We start from the raw sequence: 23,686 nt of genomic DNA, 5'->3' as shown, positions 1-23,686 counted from the left end.
CTCTACAACTTTGCTGAAGTAAGTATTTGTCTATCTGAATTATTGGAGAAAATAAATTTCGTAACTCACTATTAGGGGGATTAATCATTAATCTGATAAAACAGAAAGAAGGGGAGTTCTACTCCAAGTAACTTTCTCAAAGACACCATATTGCTAAAGTCAACCGTTTTGACGCAATCTAAAAAACCCCCTTTTTTGCTCTTTGGGACCACTGTGCATACGGTTGATTGAAATTCTTTGCGACTTGTTAGTTTTACGGTTTGAAAATTACCTGTTTACTCAATAGTTCTACATATTATACATGGATATTATTATATCAAAATGTTTGCACGAACGTGGAGAAACACATTATTGTATGTAAGTTACTAAATAATAGAGTGCGTTAGGACGATTCAGTGAATACGAAGAAGTTCAGAATTTTAAAATATTCGTCATATGACTTTAAATTTGAAGCGATGACCTATACATTTTAATACACCAGTCGATTGTAATTGATGGCGACTACAATTTCTGAAAAAACACATTTTTATATTTTCTCAAAAAATAGCCAAAAGTACGTAGAAGTACAGAAATTTCATTTAGTTGGCAAAAAACATCGAATTCAAAGCCATGGCCTATACCTTTTTATATACCAATCGATTATAATTGATTTTGGTTACAATTTCTGAAAGAACAATTTTTATATTTTCTCAAAAAATAGACAAAAGTACGTAGAACAACAGTAATTTCATTTAGTTGACAAATAGCTTCAAGTATTCAAAGCTATTCCATTTATACACCAATCGATTGTAATTGATTTTGGCTACAATTTCTTAAAGAACAAATTTTTATATATTCTCAAAAAAATAACCAAAAATACGTACAAGTACAGAAATTTCATTTAGTGGGCAAATAACGACGAATTCTAAGGAATGATTTATACTTTTTTATACACCAATCGATTGTAATTGATGGCGGCTACAATTTTTGAAAGAACACATTTTTATATTTTCTCAAAAAATAGACAAAATACATAGAAGTACGGAAATTTGATGTAGTTGGCAAATAAGGTCAAATTCAAAGTGATGGCCTACACTTTTATATATATACCAATCGATTGTAATTGATTTCGGCTGCAATTGTTGCAAGATAAACTTTTCATATTTTCCCAAAAAAACGACAAAAATACGTAGAAGTACAGAAATTTCGTCTGATTGGCACATAACTACAAATTTCCGTACTTCTACGTATTTTTAGCTAATTTTTGAGAAAATATAAACAATTGTTCTATCAGAAATGGTAGCCGCCATCAATTACAATAGATTGGTGTATAAATAGTGTAGGTCATCCCTTTTAATTTGCAGTTATTTGTCAATCAAACGAAATTTCTGTGCTTCTACGTATTTTTGTCGTTTTTTTAAGAAAATATAAAAAGTTTATCTTGCAATAATTGTAGCCGAAATCAATTACAATCGATTGGTATATATATAAAAGTGTAGTCATCACTCTGAATGTCACCTTACTTGCCAACTAAATCAAATTTCCGTACTTCTACGTATTTTGTCTATTTTTTGAGAAAATATAAAAATGTGTTCTTTCAAAAATTGTAGCCACCATTAATTACAATCGATTGGTGTATAAAAAAGTATAAATCATCCCTTAAAATTCGACGTGATTTACCCACTAAATGAAATTTCTGTGCTTATACGTAGTTTTGGCTATTTTTTTTAGAAAATATGTTCTTTCAGAAATTGTAGCCAAAATCAATTACAATCGATTGGTGTATAAATTGCATAGGTGATAGCTTTGAATACTTGAAGTTATTTGTCAACTAAATGAAATTACTGTAGTTCTACGTACTTTTGTCTATTTTTGAGAAAATATAAAAATCGTTCTTCCAGAAATTGTAACCAAAATCAATTATAATCGATTGGTATATAAAAAGGTATAGGCCATCACTTTGAACTCGACGTTGTTTGCCAACTAAATGGAATTTCTGTACTTCTACGTACTTTTGGCTTTTTTTTGAGAAAATATAAAAATGTGTTTTTTCAGAAATTGTAGCCGCCATCAATTACAATCGACTGGTGTATTAAAATGCATAGGTCATCGCTTCAAATTTAAAGTTATAATGCGAATATTTTAAAATTCTGAACTTCTTCGTATTTACTGAATCGTCCTAACACACTCTATTATTTAGTAACTTACATACAATAATGTGTTTCTCCACGTTCGTGCAATCATTTTGATATAATAATATCCATGTATAATATGTAGAACTATTGAGTAAACAGGTAATTTTCAAACCGTAAATCTAACAAGTCGCAAAGAATTTCAATCAACCGTATGCTACGTACATTGGAAAAATCCTATCTCCTAAAAACTCGAAAAAGTATAGTAATTTTTGAAAATCTACTATTTATTGCAGATATTACAAGTCTAGAAGCTCAAAGGATTGCATTGGTGTAAGGAAAATTGAAATTGGTTGACAAACGGTCGTGATACGATTGTTTGAACAGAAAAACTCATTTCGTCTGTACTGACTCTCAATTACTGTTTTTACAATTACTTCAGATATACAAATTTGATTTCCATCATTCTTTGTTCACTGTTTTTATAAAAGATTTACCTATCCAATGGTGAAGAAAGAATTAAAATTGGTGAGCAAACAGCTAAGATATGGCAAGTCAAAGAAGCGTTCCCATTTTTTTCTCACTGGCTTTGTTATACTCTTTTTACTGTAACTTACGGTAGACAACTCTATTCTTCTATTTTTTAATTTGACGTATTCACAAAAGACATATCTTTCTATTGGTGAAGACAGATTTAAAATCGATTATGTAACGGCTGAGATATGACCGGTCAAAGTAAGCGTTCCCATTTTTTTAGACCCCCTTGGTAGTCCGCATAACTTTTTACCCCCTTGGTATTCCGAGTGTTAAGAATTCTAAACTAATTTCTTTTAGGTATAATATAAGGTATTTTTTCGGCAATTGAAAAAATGTTTTCAGACATATTTCTGTTCAAATAAATTATGTTCGTGGTCATAAATGGCGTTCCTTAACCCAATATTGTGATATTTTCATAATGATTTATCATCAGGAAGTTTGCAATATGGGTATGTTTGGTATGGGAAACTGCCCAACAATCGAAAGTAAAAGGAAATTTAATAGCCTTCGCTATTTTTATACCTATGATAGCAGATCAAAATTTAAGATGACGGTATATTCAAGATATTCTGCGACATGGGCATTTTAAATATAAGAAATATGTCAAAAGATCGCAAATTGATGCCTGCCGTCATTTAAAATCTGAAATGGCGAGCTATATTCAATACTACTGGTATTCAATATAGAGGTGTGCGCCACACCGCGGCGACGCCGCGCCGTCGATTCCATGTAAAAATGGTAAGCACATCGTCGTGACGCCGGCGTGCCGCCGATTTTTACCTGTAATCGGTTGCGCGGCGCACACCTCCAATTCAATAACGTTTTAATGGTGAAAAATATCATGAAACAAGGGTATTTTTGATCGAAAAGTTGTGTAGAGATTAAAAATTGTTATTCGTCGTCATTTTGCATCCCAATATAATGTTATTTTCACGACGATTTAGCATTTAAAAGCATGCATATTTAAATAGGCATTTCCAAGGAAACGAAACTTGAATTACGTCGTAAATTAGAAATTTAAAATGGTGACCTATTCATGATGATTTAACAACTAGCATGGTTACAGTATGGACCAATATCCACATTAATGATTGAAGGTCGTTTTACATGTTTTGTTGTAATGAGACAGACAACTTCGTGATTGGTCACAATGTGAACAAATGTTTTTTATTCATGTTATTGCGCAACATTTTATTAAAATTTAATTGTTCTGCAGTAGATTTACATACACACATCGACTAGTCACATCGGTCTATAAAATGAAAGTGTTTTTGCTATTCGTTAGTTGGTTGCTGTTCTCAATGAATTAAGTTTTTTAGTAATTGAAGTTGGTAGTGGTAGTTTTCTTTAACCCATTCATGCCCATGTTGTTTGAGAAACAACAATATTTTTAAACAGCTATAACTTTTGATTGAGCAAAGGTTTGCTCACAAAAACAAGTAAGGCTAATGAATGTGACTATTGCCTTTCATTTGAATATTAACAGTTACAAGGATCAGCTCTAGAACTGATGTTATTGAATTGCATCTGATTGGATTCCGATGGAGCAGTGCTGCCAGGGACAGTTTGTACTGATGACGGAAAATGATTTTTTCAGATATCTTCGTTATGTTGCAATATTATCAAAAACTGATAAAACTCATCAATTTAGACTGTCTATGGCTACGTTTCCCACGCAAGTGGACTGTTGTATATATTCTTGGAGAATTGTTTTGAGCATTGGAAGGTAAAAAGTGAGCAGCTTCTAGCACTGCGAGGAAGGCACATATCTTTATGAAAAAAGGTTTTTCGTGTTTCTTGACACCACCGTTTTCAAGGAAAAATAGTTTTGAATTCCTACCTGCACTAGAAAAAAGTTGGGCATGAAAGGGTTAAACTCGAATGTTCGCGACTAAACCTTCTAGATGTTTCAAAACGATGTACAGTAATAGCAAAAATAACAGAAATACGTATTACCAGCAATCAGTAAATAAGGACCTAATCACGAGTTTCCCTCCACTTGCGTCTAAGTTGCTTACCATATATGAATAACACACATACACGCAATTGCCTCTGTGCAAGGATAGATGTATCAATACGATGCGCCGTAGCAGCAATAATAAGGATATATGTATACAAAATGCGAGTGTGTGCTCAAGATTATTCGAGAATCGCCTATCCAGCGCAACCAGACGTGGATTATAGGCCACTTTGAATGCATTGAGTGTTAATGTGAAGTTTCAAGTGATTCAAGTAATGTTTAATTGATTTCATTAATTTTATTGATTTCATTGATTTAATTGATTATATTGTTTTGTTATTTTATTGATATCGCTGATTTCATTGTTTTTTTAAATTCAATTTAAACATTTTGACATTAACATCAATTTGTATGCTCTAGACAACTTTGCCAAATCAAACATATCTACATTTCATGGTTCAGCATTGAAACAAACATCAATTGTTGGACTTTTAACAAATGCTCAGAACCAGCCATTTCGATATTACCGCATTGACTCTCAACAACTAAATTGAACTCAATTCAGTTGTCTATTCGGCAGCACTGCAGACGAATTTACTGCTTTTTCTTTCAACCGAAGCACCGTGTACAGAAAAAACCAAGCTCGGTTTTCTAAAGCCAAACCGAAATCGCTGCTGAGAATACATCAACACAAGTTGAAATTCGTATACACATGTAAACGGTGCTGAGTGGTTAGGTTTGGTTTTAGAAACTAAGACTCGGCGGAGGTTTTTTTTTCGTTTACCGTGTGAACGAAATCCAAACCAAATACGATGTGCATCGCTCGTTTACACGTGTTGAGATTTTGGGAACCATACCAGTGAATGTACGTACCGGTTGGTTTTCTTACCCACCTCTGCTGTGCAGATCCATTCGAGCAGCATCACAATTTTGACGGCCCATCAGAAGCACTTTTTGTCGAGTTCAGTAGAAGTAGCGAGGTAGCGGTAGCGACGCATGCGACGGAAAAGAAGCTGCCCATTAGGGTGTCCCAAAATGACATCATGTTAAAAAAGTCATCGGGCTCACTTCTTAAACGAAAGGTTAGGGTAGCAGGACCACTTTCTTCTTCGGAGTGAATTCGCTAAAACGCTCCCTACTGGAGGCGAATATTAATTTTTTGAAAAATGGACCAATTTCGGGTAAAATTTCAAACTCATGCCTGTTGAAGTGCTCCTGAACTGTCCTAGATTTTTTCAGCATTTTTTATTTTTCTGGAGATCCAAATGGAGAAGTTTAGTTAGTTAGTTCGCACAAATTGTTGATTATAAGAGTGACAGAGCCATTAAAACTTGGTAAAATTGTAATTATTGGCAAACGGGGTATGAGTTAGTCAAGATTTTGTTATATAATCTTCGACATTTTTAGCAATTCGTCAAAAATAATAGTGTTCCAAAAAATAAAACATTGCAAATGTGCTTCATTGTTTTTCGTAAAATAAAGGGAAAATGATGAAAAATGGCGTTTCCGTTTGTCTTTAGTACGTCAGGATCGGGTTTGATGAGAGTTTGAAGATTTTTTTTGTACCATCAATTATAAAAATAATAATAACTTTGCTAATGATGCCTAGTCTCAAATTAATTTATGAAGAGTTAATTCTCCATAATTACTTCTTATTCGCCAAAATTATTGTATTAGAAGATGCACTGTAGTCTGTTGTAAAACTTTGTCGAAAATACAAAGCCAAAATTGGCTATTTCTGAATTTCTAAACCGAAAAGATTAGTTTTTTAACATTCACCTCATTCTTCTGCATTTTTCTTCACTCTATGGTACCTAACATGGAAATAAGACTTTATATAAAAAATCTGAATACACCAATAAATTCGGCATTCAATTATACGCCATAACTTGCCGCTAACTCAATGTATTTGTTTAATTTTCAACCCCGCTAGGTGGTTTTCAACATACCAAATAATTTTCAAAAAATCGTCAAATGCTCATAAAAACCGATTCTGGTGTACTAGAGACAAACGGAAAACGCCATTTTTGATCATTTTCCTCCTATTTTCCGAAAAACAAAATGCGGACTTAGCACACTGAAATTGTTTAATTTTCTAGAACAGTGTTATTTTTGATGAATAGCATAAAATGTCAAAAGGTCATCTAACAAAAAATTAAATAACTCATACCCCATTAGCCGTCGCTATACACTTTCTTCAGTATAAATACGCCCCTATATTCGGTTCAACTATTTGAAGTGTTTCCTGTATTCCTGTAGTTTTGAAGAAAAATTACCAAAAAACACCAAAAATTACAGTTTTTACCAAGTTTTAATAGCTCTACCACTCTAGTAATCAGTTCTAACTTCTTAAGAAATTTTAAAAAAGTTTCTATTTTAAATTCGTTTTAAATTCCAAATCATTCCAAACCAGATTCGGCCACCAAAACTGATTTTAATTAAATGAGGGTATTACATATTACGTATCGTACAATGAACATTTGAAAAGTAAAATTTCGGACCCCCCCCCCCACCCCGAAAAATTTTTCTGGATCTGCTCCTGCTTATAATCAACAATTTGTACAAACTAACTAACTAAACTTCTCCATTTGACTCTCCAGAAAAATAAAAAAATCCTGAAAAAATCTAAGACAGTTCAGGAGCACTTCAACAGGCAGAATTTGAAATTTTACCCAAAATCGGCCCATTTTTCAAAAAATCAAAATTCGCCACCAGTAAGGAGCGTTTTAGCAAATTCACTCCGAAGAAGAAAGTGGTCCTGATACCCTAACCTTTCATTAAAGAAGTGAGCCCGATGACTTTTTTAACATGATGTCATTTTGGGACACCCTACTGCCCATCTTCACCAGCAACCCCTCTGTTTATCGTCACATATGAAAGCACTACCAAAGTGTGAGGATTCAGTTGCGTAGTATATCTGCTCAGACTTCAGGGGTAAAGGAGAAGGCTCTCGAGATGGCAAAGAGCCTGTTATAGTTAGCTGGACTTGCAGGAGTTATTCATACGTTACGAACGCTATTCGGTCATCTAAAGGTGATCGTGCACACGCTACTGTGCAAAATTCGGGATATGCTTACGCCAAAGATGAAATTATGATCGATTTCTGTGTCGCAGTCCAGAACATGTGTGCAACGATCATGGCAATCATCTGTGCAATGTAGCACTTCTCTAGGTGCTTGTTGAGAGGCTACCATCAACTGTTAAGCTCGATTGGGCGAAATATCTGCAATCACTACAAGGAATCACTTTGTCAGAATCTAGAACTTGGGGCTTATAGAACGTTTATAGAAGCTGCATGTGCAGTAGACACTGATTCCTTTTAAGGCTCTTAGTAATTGTGCAAATTTTGGTACCGATCGGTTGTGTCTACACGCAAAACGTATCCGGTAAGATTCACTTGCATTAATGCAATAAATACGAGCGAAAATTGTAAGCATTCTGGTAATGTGCAAAAATTGCAAGAAGCTTCCTTGCATGGAATGCAAGAAACAGAAAAAAACGAGTTTTGCCTATGTATGAGTGATGTATGTGTATTGGCGACCAATATGTGTTAGAAAAAAAGACTGCTGGCATTGACAAACGAGCCCTGCACGAACAGATCTCTAACCAATACTTTATCCATCCAACCATATCCACATATCCAACGTTATGGTTGGATAAAGGTCTTATATAAACACTTGGATGATTTCACGATTAATAAAAAAAAGTATAAAGGCATCCACATTTGAACTTACGTCCTGGCGAATTGTAGCACCGACTATAGGCACTGTTCTATTTTTGCACATGCGGACAGAGCGTTAAGGTTGAACAAAGAAAAGGAAAAATCGAAAACAAAAAAAGCAACATTCTACATAAGCTGATTGATTTTTATGAAGATCTAACACACAGTGTGGAAAAAACTGCATTTTTCGTTTTCGATTTTTGCTCATTCTCTGGCCAATCTTAAAACTCGTACAATCACCACATCCGCAATTTGATGCTGTCTCGTGTGTAGTTAATAAGCTACAAAACTGCGTCTCATGATGTGGGTGAGGAATGAATAAAAAGTAGACGGAAAATAAAAACTCGCCATGCGTTGCTATACCAACCAGCACAGGCACGTGAATGTGGTGGTAATACTTTGACAGTGCGTCGAAGAAACGTATGTACTTATAGCAAGAGATGAAGTGATTATATCAAGAGTGCTGATTCAAATGGTCCTTAGTGACAAATGTAAACAAACTGAGTTATTTGCAGCACAGCATGTGATTACAACATAGCTAACGAATACCGAAAACCAGGACTCATTATACCCAGTATTTATCAAAGTAACAAGCAAAGTTTTCATGATCATATTTTGAAATTTTGCACTTGGGACCTTTTAAATTGAAAGGACATATGCGTGAAATATTTCAAAATCAAAATGCAAATGCAAAAACGACGCAAGATTCATTTTATTCTATGTTTTCCTCACTGCACATAGGTACCTAGTAAAAACGTCCTAAGCTTCAAAATAAAAGAAATTATTTTCTTCTTTTCATGCGACTTATTTTCGAAGATGAATTTAGAAAGTATAATAAATAAAATGATAATTGGAAAGCTTAGTTTTTCTAAAGTAACATGCCATTCGTTGATTTTAACTACTTTCAGCCAATGGTTTGTTAATATAAACTAAAGTTTCCCGCAATTTTTTCTGCAAGACTTTTTTTAAATCCAGTGCAACTATTTACCATAGTAATGAAGAATATTTGTATTCCCGAAATCATTTGTCGAAAACTTTGAAGAAATTCAATATTCGTCGTAAGAGCTACCTTTGCTGAAAAAAATCCTTATGAGCAGCATCGTATGATTCTTGGGCCCGAATAAAAGACCTTGTGAAAGGTCCTATAATTTCCAAAAGAACGCATCATTCTAAAGCGCCTAAAAACTATATTAGCACTAAACATTTCATGTTTTTAGTATTATTTACCTAAAGAGCATAGTCCTTAGACTATATTGGCATTATTGTTCCATCAAAACACATATCAGTTCTCAAATAGGGATTTGTTTTAGGTCTCTGAAACTTCAGCCTAGCTTTTCTCAGTTCGAGCTCAATGTCACCTTTTGAATAAGTACGCTTGATATATGCTTGCAAAAATTGCAAGCGGCTTCAGCCGCAAATTTGCAAGCGATAGTAAAATTGTTTGCAGGTGATTGTAGCTTGCAATTATTGCAACGGACTTTTGTTTAGGGTGTACGGACCCTCCAAAAATTTCAATGTTTATATGGAAATTTGTATGGAAAATCGGTTAACATTAAAAATAAATTCTTGATAAATCGCCTCATCAATCAATTAAGGTTGCACAGAGAAAGCGCAAAATTCGCAAACGAAAAAAGCAGTTTTTTTCCACACCGTATGTCAGATCTTCATAAAAATCAATCAGCGTATGTAGAATGTTGTTACAGTACTGCTGATTGATTTTTATGAAGATCTGACATACGGTGTGGAAAAAAACTGCTTTTTTCGTTTGCGAATTTTGCGCTTTCTCTGTGCAACCTTAATGAGAACACTATACATTTCTAAGGGTATTCTTCTACTGAACACATTCGTTCAGCGGGAAATCAGAACAGTTGCTGATGAGCGGGAGCAGTTCTGAGTCTACCTTAGCCGCCTTGATCGGAGCCATACTGTGGATGATATCATCGCCATGACCCAAGAATGTCTGGGATTAACCCTTTCATGCCCAACTTTTTTCTCGTGCATGTAGGTTTTCAAAACTATTTTTCCTTGAAAACGGTAGGATCAAGAAACACGAAAAGCCTTTTTTTCATAAAGATAGGTGTTTCCCTCGCAGAGCTAGAAGCTGCTCAATTTTTACCTTCCAAGGCTCAATACAATTCTCCTAGAATATTTACAATAGTCCAATTGCGTGGAAAATGTAGCCAAAGACAGTCTAAATTGATAAGTTTTATCAAATTTCAATAATATTGCAACATAACGGAGATATTCATTTTCCGTCGTCAACGTAAACTGTTCCTGGCAGCACTGCTCCATCGGAATACAATCAGACTAATTGCAATAACTTCAGTTCTAGAGCTGGTCCTTGAAACTATTAATACTCAAATGAAAGACAATAGTCTCATTTATTAGCTTTATTTGTGTTTGTGAGCAGATTTTGCCTTAATCAAAAGTTATAGCTGATTAAAAACGTTGTTGTCCACAAACAACATGGGCATGAATGGGTTAAGCAATACACCCAAAGCAATCTTGTTGGTTAAGAAACAAAGCTCAATTTTGTTTCCTTCCGAGTCGAGCTTCCGAGTGAACTGAAGGACGTGGCACTCAAAGCGTCTACTTGGCCAACAGGAGCGCTGGTTCGCGAATTTAACTTCGACCAGCAGAGGACAGGATAGCCTTCGTCAATAGGTTACATCGGAATCCGGGATGCACCGCCGCTTGTACTATGGAAGCCCTCGATCCCCCCGCCACAGTCCAGCTACTGCAGCCGGCGTTCACTAGTCGTCCCGGTCCTGTGTGCGAAAAAGGGTCTTCTAAGCTTCATACTGCGGCAAGTATTTATCTATTTCGAAACCTTCTAGCACCGAAATGTTCTTCGATTCCAACTCACCGTCCATTGCGCAAAGTTCCTATCGGTATCAGATGCCACCTTTTATACCAGCGACGAGTATCAGCTCTAATGGTTACTATATCCCATAATGTAGGTTTATTGTTTGGACTATATGACGAATGGTTTTGAAATATGCGGGTAGGCATTACGATTTTTCGGTACTTCAACTTAAACAGTGAGATATATTAATATTTTGCGGTAAGAAGTTCAAGAATGCAGTTATATCAAACTAAAATAATGCCCAAGCATTGAAAAAGCTGGTGAGGGTGAGTGACGTGAAAAAATTATGAACATGTTTGGGTCAGTTTATTTATTATCCCTATCACTATTTTAATTATGTGATTTTAACGCTTATAGGGAAAAAACAGAACAAACTGCAATTTTGTTTACACTTAAAAAAATCTTTTTCGTGCATTGTAAATAATTCGTTTCGTTTAATTCACGAACTGAAAAAAATGGCTTCTTGATGAACGAAAAGTTGAGTAGTTTTACATATTTATTGTACGAGTTATTCCACGTCAACTTTACAACTGCAATTTAAAAATCCTACCAAAAAAATTTCTTGCATTCTTAGCACAAAAAATTGACATTGATTTTTTTTTTAAATTATGAGTTTTTGAATTTTATGAATTGGACCATTTTTCAAACACTGATAACTCAGAAACTCTTTGTTGTCCGGAAAAAAATTGTCAATAATGAAAAGTGCGTTTTCGAATGAGCTCACCAATAAAAATCTTATATAGTTTTTTTGTTATTTATGTTATGAATTCTGCAAATGTTAGAAACATATTGAAAAAACAAGCTTGGACTAATAAGTTTTTTATTCTATGAAAACATTTATAGTTCTATTGACAACCTTATTACATTACGAGATATTTCAATTAAAGCTGGCCCATAACATAGCATTTAATGTAAAATTGCCCTTTTTAATGTTATAATTGTTTTATCTCGCAAAACATTTTGAGATCCACTGCAAAAATTTTACACAATATTTTTAACAAGATTTTTAATATTTATAGAAAAAATAAGCAAAAAAATTGAACCAACTATTAAAAAATTCTCAATTTTTCCGGCAAGCTCATGCGAAAATGCAACTTTTTAAATTTAATATCTTTTCCATACATCAAATACTTTCCGAGCTACCAGCGATTGAAAAATGTTTAATTTTTGTAACTTCAACAGTTGAAAGCTCATATCTTGAAGTAAATCTTATATTCAGCCATAACAAAAATACCTGTCAAATACTTCTAGCTAAGGAGTGCAAGAAAAAAATTTGGAATGAACAAAAATTTTATTTGTAAATCTGACGTTGATTGGCCCGTACGGTGTATAAAAGCTATCATCGATGTTCAAACTATTTTTCATGAATGAAACGAAATGATTTGTTTTTATATCAATTGTTTTATATAGTATAAATATTTTTGGATAGGGTAAATTTATTTTTCGTACATAAAGGGAAAAAAATCGTATGTCTATATTACATCGGATTTTTTGGAACGATGTTTGACAACATCGATTTTATTTCAAAGTGCTCACCCCTATTGTGCACTAGAAAAAATTGTTATATTTGCGAAACTTATCCATATATATTTCTATAACAGTCAACTAAATACTAAATAAATTAAAATAATTATTATATTTTACCAAAGTTGGTTTTATGAAACTTATTTGCAGCAGAATTAAAAATATTTTCTCTCAGTGTATACTCTTATTTGACAGTTTGCGCTCAAACAGGCAGTCGAAATCTAGTACCGCAATCTAACAAGCTCGAACGCTTGGTCGAATGCGATACGTAATGCCGCCATTTAGTCGAAACGACTTCAAAACGTTTCGAATCGAGTCACTCGAATCGAGATGCTGAATGCCACCCCTGGGCTACAAAGAATCTTCAACCGAGTCGCATCAGCTTTCGACTTTAATGTGTCTCGCCCAACTCTACGTCTACGATTTTACAGAACCTTCAACGGACCCGCTAATTTCGGCTGATTCCCTTCATTGTTTTTTTTCACTGTATTGATATTAATTTTACCAAATTTGTTAACGATCTGACTGTTAGCAATTAGTTTAGCATTAAGACATCATTGGGGCTTTGAATTGCTTGTTGGCGTGTACATGACAAAAACAAATACATATACAAAAGTTTGCTAAACGAAAAACTTTCAATGTGGCATTCCGTTGCATTTATAACACTAGTTTACAAAATAAAAATAAAAATCTGAACTTCAATATTCGAACACCTTTTCTGATGTAAAATTGCGTGCTGAATCTGAAAATGAAGTTCAAAAAATTTACAGTAGAACAGTTTTCGAGTTACAGTGAAAAAATGAATTTCACCTTTAAAATTAAAAGTACGTTCAGTAAAATCCAAATATCTTCGGTTATAGTACATCGTAATAAAATATTATTATGTTGAATTAAAGGTAATTGAATGCACTTTCGATCGTTAGAACATTTTGTTTTAAAGCGACTAGTGGTTCTGACGTCATTTACGAATCCATTGAACTTTTTTTAAATTTTTCGTCATTTTTTGAAGAAAAATGAACGTGTGATCAATATTTTCGGCAAGATATTGCACGTTTCGTCTGTAGATAGACTTTCGTGCACATTTTTAAAGCAGCAAAATAAATATTCTCACGTTAAACTGTACGGGAAACAGCAAATAAACGAACCGAATATCTTATGCACAATCCTAGAGAGGGCGTTAAATGTTGTTTTTGTTAGCCACCGCAACAACCAAACTGTGGTAGATGCGGTGTGAGAATATTTTCGTGTGACAAAATTATTTTACTGAGTCTATTCGGGGGTAAAATTCGCAATAAAGCAATCCTAAAAATTATATTTTTATGGGAAATTACAATCTGATAATAACCAATGAAAATAAGCACTTGTTAGTTTGAATCCGATGAAAATTGCGAAAGTTATTCAATTTTTTGTGAAATGGCAATTTTTGTGTTTCCGTCTAGATTCCAATTTTTTCTGGGGCTTGTTTAATAATATATAAGGGACTCTCAATCAGAATTCTGTTAAACAAGGAAATGGAGGAATTTTGAAAGAATTTAATGTGGGAAACTCGTTTATCCAAATGATTAAAGACTTCTGATAACAATAATTTCAGGATCAACGAAATTATAAGTCATCGAATGATTGGTATGCAATACTGCTTGTAATATTTACAAGTGTATTACATAAAATAACACTCTTATGATACAAAATTCGTTGTAAACTAAACCCGCTCACGTTATAATATTTTGAAAGCTGCTGGCTACTCAACTGGGTTTTGTACAATGTTAATACAAATTATACGAATCCGTAGAAATATGTGATACTACATACGTCAAGTAACCACTACAGTAAAATCGGTACATCGTAGTAGCCAATGTTAATCCAATATGATTTCAAATTATAAACTTCTAGACGTTTTAATAACGTAAAATAAATTGTTATAACAAAACGTGACGAAATAGGTGGATAAGTCATCTTTCGTTAAGCTAGTGCCCGAATTTAGCATTTTGCACCGTGAAAAGCTTCCGATGTGTGTATCAAGGCATTGTGGAGCATTCAGTTGTTAACGTTTTTCTACCTATACGATTCTGTATGACACGTGCAAATATTATGCGTATTATTAATGGCAATTTTTTATGACATTACTCCACTGAGCCTGAAATTATTGTTATCAGAAGTCTTTAATCATTTAGATAAACGTGTTCGAGTATTACCATACATTAAATTCTTTCAAAACTCTTCCATTTACTTGTTTAACAGAATTCTGACGGAGAGTTCCACATATATTATTAAACAAGCCCTTAAAAAAAAATTGGAATCGAGACGGTTCAATAAGTTGATCCTGAGAAACACAAAAATTGCCATTTTACAAAAAAATTGAATAACTTTCGCAATTTTCATCAGATTCAAACTAACAAGTGCTTATTTTCATTGGTTTTTAGCAGGCTTTAATTTCCCATAAAAATATAATTTTTAGGATTGCTTTATCTTGCCAAAAATATTGACCACATGCTCATGATGAAAAATTAAGAAAAAGTTCAGTTGATTCGTAAATAACATCAGAACCAGTTATCGCACTAAATCAACTTGTTCCAACGATCTAAAGTGCATTCAATTACCTTTAATTCAACATAATAATATTTCATTTTGATACGCTACAACCGAATATATTTGGATTTTACTAAACGTACTTTTAATTTTATAGGTAAAATTCATTTTTTCACTGTAACTCGAAAACTGTTCTACTGTAAATTTTTTGGACCTCATTTTCGGATTCAGCACACGATTTTACATTGAAAATAACCATTAGCTTATTTAGTTCAGAAATGGTGTAAACTAGTGTAATCGGTGCGAAGTCGCACTCCTCTCGTTGAAATATCCATTAAACTAATCTTACCGCCTGTTTTATGTGAAGTAGCTGGGAATGTCACCATCAGGCTGCCGCTAGAGCAAGAGGCGGTGAACTTGATTAAGGTGAGTCAAGTTGAAAATAAATGACCTGGTAGTTAGTGCTGTCGTGTGAAGTTCGACGAACTCGTTCTCACCCTGGCAGTGATGATAAAAATGCCATTCTATAAACACATTAAACTCGGCCAAAGCAAACTTAAAATGTAAGCCGTGTGGTTTCATGCCTTGTTACGACGAAATAAGTAGGCTTTGGGTTTATTAGGTGCGATAAAGCATCAGGATTGCCATTAAAATTTGTGGTTATGAGCAATTATGTAACCCTTCGTTGGGTCATTTTACCTGTGTCGCAGTTTTCATTACGCTAAATTTCAACACAAGTGTGAGACCGCGTTAAGGTTCGTGAATCCTGTGATTTCTTGCAAAATGTATGCATGTGAAGTGAACACAATTTAACGGTCAATCAATTACTAACTGTATAGAGCCAAATCAACGTTTCGGATACAGGTTTCCTAGCGAACAGCCGCTTGCTATGGAATGGGCACCTATGGTACGTTTATTGTGCGGTTAACCGAAAGTGCTAGTTGGTTTCTAACTTGCTCATAACTTTACGAGTATCCCAGATTGGTCTGTCTACATGTATTGCGAGCTTTGCAACGGTTTCAGTGGGGCGCCATTATTTTCCCCATGCTTTTGAATGCGGGTTTACTTGTTGTGTTGTTGGATGGAACCATGGTCAAGTGGTTTTTATGACGGTGTTTCATTTTGAGTTTGTTGTTTGCTTACTTAGTTACAAGCGGGAATTGATATCTTTTCTTAATATGCATGTTATTATGCACACAAAATAATAATTTTTTTGTCATTTAATATTACCTGAACTAGTTTGAAATGTATACCTGAAAAAAAAACATTTTTTTCGAATTGCACAATACAATAAAATATCTTAATTGAACGCTACGCTTGTTAGTATATGAACATGCTCACCACACAAAATTCAACAAAAAAAAAAAACTAAATATTATCACACCGCTCAAGCTAGAAACATCGATGGGCTCTAAAAGCATCACATTATCACAACCAGCCTCAAACCTGCGGCGACCATAATCGTCATCATCATCATCATCGTCGTCATCGTCATCCTCGTCGTCGTCCACCAGCCCGTAGTGCAGCATATGCCGGTGGTGGTGGTGGTAATAGTGATGGCGATATTGATGATGATCTTCACCCGGTTCACTATCGTCGGCCTTATCGTCAACGTTCACATTGGCCAACATTTCATCGAGTTCATAATCCACTCCATTACTTGCTTCGGCCTTACTTTCGCCTCCGGCTATCGGCAGTGGGTCACTCGCCGGGTTATCCCCGTTGCCGAAGCCAAAGCCCCAAAAACTCGCCGGAGGACTGCTTGGCGTTAGCAGGCTTGGCGAAGAAACCACAGCGTTTCGACGTTCACTTTCAACCGCACTCTGCTGACCACATCCCGCGTTTAATCGTTTCTGATCATCATCACCATCATCAATAACGATTTTAATTTGCGGAACCGCAGCAACCATGGACGCCGCCCGGCGCCGATGTAACATTTTGCGTCCACCGATCCCGATCCGACCAACGTCGCCGCCTCCGCGGTTGTAATTATTGTTTTGATTAGGTTTATTATTGCAATTGTTTTTGTCGGTGCTGTAGGACTGAGTCTGCTCCGGCGGAAGTTTGTTTCTATTGTTGTCATTTCGAACCGAGCCGATGATGTTAGCGTTTCTGCTGTTGCCTAAGGATTTGCCACTAGTACTGTTACCACCACCCCTTGGGAGGGGTGGAGCTTTGTCGAGCGTCATTTGTGTTTCGGTCTCACAAAGGTGCAGATGGGTATAGTATTATTGCCTGTGGATTGCTGCCGGAAGTTACACAACGATCGTTTATCGTCCGTACATAGTGAGATGTTGATAGAATGGAACAAAGGATGAGAGAGGGAGAGTTTGATTGTGTGGTAGTTACTAACGAGTTTGGCTATCAGATGTCGCTATGTTTATAATTACGCGTGTTCAGGTTACGAAATTGATCACCATTATAAATGAAATATTTATGTGTCAACTAAGAACAAGTTTTTCTCCCAGCCTGAGAAAGATTCCGTATAGTTCGCACTTCAGAAGTAATCATAAAAATAGCTGTTTGTGACTCTGATAGGATATGTCAGATGTTGGCTCATTAGGTACGGTCCGTTGTTGGCGGGGCAAGGCGTTAATTTTTGAAGGTTACCACAAGTAAAGGTTTATTTACAAACGTACTATATTTTTGAATTTTATCCATACAGATTCTGTATGGTACAGACTACAGATTTTTGAGGAAAATCACAGAATGATAGATTTTTGGAGCTAATACTAAGTAATATTGAGAAGGCGCATATGAGATATACAAATTAATTGAAACTATACTATATTTTTTCCTAAGTAAAAATGTTATGGTAGAAAACAATGTTTTCCATTATGGGGAAAATTGGTTAAAACCATAGGTGTGTGTGAAGCGCACAAAACCTATAAACAAATTAGTTATGGAGTTTGCGTTTCGACTTCGTCTCATCAGAATCCGACAATCACTTAGTGAAAAAACTAAACTAGCGCCGGATTAACGCTAGCTTCAAAGATGGAAACACGATTTGTGTTCCTGAGCAAACACCTAGTCAAGCGTGATGTTCCGCAAGATTCGTCAATCCGACGCTAGCCAAGTCCTGTCACTAAGTTAGTGTCAGATTCTGATGAGACATAGTCGAAACGTTATTTCCATAACTAATTTAGTTTGTTTTCCCCTTGTACCCTTCACGCGCAGATGTAGTTTTACCCAATATTCGCATCAGCAGAGAAAAATTGCTTTATACCCATAATTTTGTCCTTGGAGAAATATAGCACAGAGCTAGTATATTTAACGGTTAATTAATATAACATCCATTATGAGCCTGACATCGAAGCAGGGATCTGATAAACTTTTATGTTCATATGACTAATTCAAGCCATGTCGGCTGGTATAGACTGGGACTAAGTGGAAGTACAAAGCGAGTCCATAAAATAAGAGCACTGCACAATGAGTTTTTTCGCCAAAACAGGCGAAAGATTATTCACGCAAAAACGGTAAAAAGCGTACAACAATTATATCTTCTAGTATGTTTAATAATGTTCCAAGACCTTCATTTAAATTATATAGTTAAAGTGATTAATCATTCTTCAAATAAGATATTTGGTGCACTATTTTTCGAAGTGTGAAAAACAATATAAAGTCTTCTGAAATGTTGAAAAGCTTGTTTTACGAACATCTTCACTAAAGACAAAAATCTCTATTTAGAGTACTCTCACAGCTATTGATCGTCGTTTGTGAATGACCCCTTAAAAACTTTATTCCAACATAATTTCTTAAATATCGGAAACACAGCTTCAGCGTGTTCCAGAAAGTTGTTCTTCTTATCAAAATATATATCAGATACTTCCAGATCTTTCTAGAAGATATCATCGGTCTATCTCTTGCGACTTAGAAGATATTGGATAATTTTGGTAAAATTATTGAAAGTTTTAAAAGTTATAACTTTTCAACGGGAAAAAGGACAGCCAGCTCTAATTGCAATCAGAAATGCTACATCAACTCTATAAAATTCTATAGAGTTCACTAGCCTTTTTTGTCTCCAGTAGATTTACAGACGTTTTGAAAAAACTATTTTTTACTATACTCGAAATAAGAAAAAAATATGCCGTAATAAAAATTGTGTCTTTTGACGATTGAAATAATTTCGTAGAATATATGAAACCCGTAGGATAGTTAATTAAAAAGATATTTAAAAAGAATATTTTTGGGGGTCAGCAAAATATAACGAGCGATAACTTGTAAAGCACTGCACTTCCTGTATTCAGCAAAGATGTGTGTGAAAGCAATCTTCGTAACCTGCCCAAAGATGTTAGCTCACTTCTTTTACAGTTAGAAAGTTTAGCTGAAAAATCTCACATATAGGAAGATTAATCACGAAAATCAAAGCAGCAAATGACAAACCTGGCTAATGTTCATGAGTAGTCCGCAAACACTATTGGCGTACATTCAACCGTTTCCACATTAACAACCAATCACCATTTGAAATAAGTTGTTTAAAAAAATGTAAAATTACTTTAAAAATACTCGAAACAAGCCATTGTTGTTGTTCATTTTGATAATTCAAACCCAACAAACGGAGGTGCCGAACCCCTTAGCTAGAGGTGGTTTGACGAGGTCTTCCCTAGTGGGGAGAGTAGTGGAGCGACGAGTGCTGCATCCGACAGCACCAGTGACCCCCAGCAGTGGTAGGAAATAGCCCTACCAATGCGCTGGACGGGCCACTATCCGCGATGCGCAAAGTGGTGGAGCAGCTCGATGCAATAATCGAGTTCACTAGCGCGAAACAAAATATCAACAAGGAGCTGAAACAGAGCCTGCTGATGCTCCGGAAGGCTGTTCGTGTCGCAAGACAGGAACAGCAGGCGTACGCCAAGAGGGCGGAATGTCGGGAGAAGTCCGACAGAGGAACCCAGACAGTGGCCTCCAAGAGGGAGGGAAGAGAGAAGGCCGACATAGGTACCCAGACAGGGGCCTTCCCCTTCTATGGAGCTAGAAGCGGCGGCTGAATTCCCCTCGAAGGGCAAAGGCAAGGGCAAGCGCAAGACGGCGTCGAACGGAAGTCACCAGGCGAGGGTGCAAAAACCAATACCACACAGCGTGCAACCGTCAAGGCCAAACGCCGTTTGGTCGAGGTAAACGGGGGCGAGAATGACCCCGCTGGGCAGAGTGAAGGTACCAGCAACTCGGCGCAACCGGGGCAGGGGGGCGCAAACCCCTGGACGCTGGTTACCAAGAAGAAGCCGGCACCGACAACGGATGTACCGGCCCGCGAAGAAGGCCAAAGAAGGCGAGGCCTTGTGGTTAAAAACCGACAGGGACAAATATGCCGGCGTCCTAAAGTCCTCGGGCAAGACGTGCGCAGTGTGAGACGCACCAACACGGGCGAAATGCTTCTGGTGCTGAAGCGAGGCGCACAATCGAGTGCAGTGTATAAGGCCTTGGCCCAAGAGGTCCTGGGTGAAGGCGCCCAGGTCAGGTCGTTAGGGGCGAAAATGACCCTCCAGTGCAAGCATCTGGACGAGTTCACGGCCGCAGACGATGTCGTCGCAGCCGCTAAGGAGCAATGCGACGTGACAATCGAGCGGGCCTCTGTGCGCTTGAGAGGGGGACCCTCCGGCACCCAAGTAGCCTACCTCAGGCTACTGAAGGCAGATGCCAAAAAGGTTACCGTGAAAGGTAAACTGAAGATCGGCTGGTCGGTATGCCCAATTAGCATACCCCAGCCGCCTTCAGTGGATAGGTGCAATCGGTGCCTTGAGTCCGGCCGTAAATCTTACGAGTGTAACGGCACAGACAGGAGCAAACTACCATGGGGGTGGGCGTAGTGTAGTTGGTAAATCGATTGCCTTGTACGCAGCGCACTTGGGTTCGAGTCCCGACCCCGCACATAGGCTTAGAAATTTTTCATAAGAGACTTTTCTAACCCGAAGAGGCGAATGACCTTAAGGTTAAAACCTCTATAATCGAAATAAAAAAAAGGAGCAAACTATGTCGTCGCTGCGGCGAGAAGGGGCATAAGGAGCGGGGCTGCACTAAGGCGCACAAATGCCTTATCTGCACCGCTAAGAAGCAAGCCCTTAATCATGCTATGGGCGGACCTTCGTGTCCCTTCGGTGAGGCAAATAAGAAGAAGCCGTGAACGTTACACAGCTAAATCTTAACCATTGTGCAGCAGCCCAACAGCTGCTGTGGCAATCGGTTGCGGAGTCGAGGATAGATGTCGCCCTCCTTTCAGACCCGTACAACATCCGTGCCGGCAACGGCAATTGGGTGTCGGACGGGCCTGGAATGGTGGCAATCTGTACAACGGGACGGTTCCCGGTTCAAGAGGTAATACACTCCTCTGCCGAGGGTGTTGCGATTGCCAAGATCAATGGTGTGTTCTATTGCAGCTGCTGCGCTCCACCAAGGTGGCCCATAGAACAGTTCAACCAGATGATCGACAGGCTCTCGTCAGACCTAGTGGGCCGGAAACCGGTAGTTATAGCGGGAGACTTTAACGCTTGGGCAGTGGAGTGGGGCAGCCGCTGTACAAATAGCAAGGGCCAAGCGCTAATGGAGGCGCTTGCGAAACTCGATACTGTGCTAGCTAACAATGGCTCCGCTAGTACATTCCGTAGAAACAGGGTGGAGGCGTGGATTGACGTAACATTTGCCAGCCCGAGTCTGGTTCCAGGCATTGAATGGAGGGTAGACGAAGGCTACACCCATAGCTATCATTTAGCAATCCGCTTTAGGATCAACTATGGTGTGCAGCATCCGAGGGCGGGAGATCCCTGTCAGGTACGCGGGTGGAAGTCCAATCACTTCGCCAGCGAAGCTCTCACCGCGGCCCTGGGACTGAAGGCCAACACCAACAGTCTAAGCGGGGATGCGCTGGTAGCTGTTCTATCACGCGCGTGCAACGCCACTATGCCGAGGAAAACCCTGCCAAGAAACGGCAGATGCCCGGTATACTGGTGGAGTGCCGAGATCGCAGCTCTACGATCAGCCTGCCTCAGAGCTAGACGTAGGGTGCAAAGAGCCCGCACCGAGTATGCAAGAGAGAACCGCCGTGAAGTGTTTCGAGCTACGAAATTGGCCCTTCACAAGGCCATTAAGAGCAGCAAGAGAGCGTGTTTCGACAACCTGTGCGAGAGTGCCCGGTTGGCGACGATTATCGAAGTACTCTTCCCGTCTCGAGCCACAAGCCCTTGGCCACCTGCACTACGAGACAGTGCGGGCACGGCCAAAATGGTGACTTCAGTGACGAATGAAGAACTACTCACAGTGGCTAAATCCCTAGCAATGAACAAAGCTCCAGGGCCGGATGGAGTTCCAAACAGCGCGCTCAAGGCAGCGATCATAGCGAACCCGAACATGTTCAGGCTAGCTATGCAGAGATGCCTTGACGAGGGCCGTTTTCCCGATAGATGGAAAAGGCAGAAATTGGTGTTGTTGCCGAAGCCCGGGAAGCCGCCAGGCGACCCATCGGCGTACAGACCACGACTGGCAAACTGCTTGAGAGGCTCATCCTCAACAGGCTAACCCCGTACGCAGAAGGTACGGACGGCCTGTCAAGCAACCAGTTTGCCTTTCGGAAGGGTAAGTCCACAGTGGACGCTCTCAACTCAGTGATAAAGACTGCCGAGATAGCGATCCAACGAAAAAGGCGAGGCATTCGATACTGTGCGTTAGTGACACTTGACGTGAAGAATGCATTCAACAGCACAAGCTGGGATGCCATCGCGCTCGGCTTAGCCTACCGGCTACTTCCAGAACCGCGTACTGCTATACGAGACCGATGCCGGTCAGAAAAGGGTTCCGATCACCGCCGGAGTCCCGCAGGGCTCGATCCTAGGCCCGGTGCTACGGAACCTCATGTATGACGAGGTTCTGCGACTGAAGACGACGTAACCTTGGAGGTCTACGGGGAGTAAATTCCCGAGGTAGAACTAACTGCAGATCGCGCGATAAACACGGTGGAGGAATGGATGAGCGCGAGAGGCCTGGAGCTCGCTCAGCATAAGACGGAGGTAGTTATCGTCAACAACCGCAAGTCGGCACAACATGCAGTTATCCATGTGGGAGAAGTCGCGATCACCTCACAGCGAAGTCTGAAGTCTCTCGGAGTCATTATATACGACAAGCTGACCTTCGGCAGCCATGACGACTATACATGCAAGAGAGCTTCGACCGCTGTTGCGGCACTATCGAGAATGATGTCCAACAGCTCAAAGGTGTGCGCCAGTAGACGTAGGTTACTGGCAGGCGTTGCCGTATCTATCCTCAGGTACGGCGACCCGTCATGGTCAAGAGCACTGAGGGTAACCAGTTACCGACAAAAACTGGAGAGCACCTACCGCGTGATGTGACTCAGAGTGATATCTGCCTACCGCACGGTATCACACGATGCATCCTGCGTGATAACGAGCATGATGCCAGTCGGGCTGGTCATTCGGGTAGATGAGGAGTGTTTC

At 38.1% G+C, this 23,686-nt stretch overlaps 1 protein-coding gene across 9 annotated transcripts in view; it reads right to left on the bottom strand.

The window, feature by feature from the left end:
- Window positions 1-23,686, bottom strand: part of LOC131694076 (potassium voltage-gated channel subfamily KQT member 1) — a 1,057,856-nt gene that overhangs the window by 437,897 nt on the left and 596,273 nt on the right. The window contains exon 1 of one of the 9 annotated variants that reach the window (XM_058982454.1): window positions 16,692-16,977. The exons of the other annotated variants lie outside the window; for them this stretch is intronic. Within the exon in view, the coding sequence (XP_058838437.1) occupies window positions 16,692-16,876 (185 nt within the window). The 5' untranslated portion in view covers window positions 16,877-16,977. Of the gene's footprint in view, window positions 1-16,691; window positions 16,978-23,686 lie in introns of those variants that run through there. 9 annotated transcript variants of the gene reach the window in all.

This window comes from Topomyia yanbarensis, chromosome 3, assembly GCF_030247195.1.
Source record: "Topomyia yanbarensis strain Yona2022 chromosome 3, ASM3024719v1, whole genome shotgun sequence".
Taxonomy (NCBI): domain Eukaryota; kingdom Metazoa; phylum Arthropoda; class Insecta; order Diptera; family Culicidae; genus Topomyia; species Topomyia yanbarensis.
Note: the sequence above shows the minus strand (reverse complement) of the source record. Positions and strands in the feature narration are given on the sequence as shown.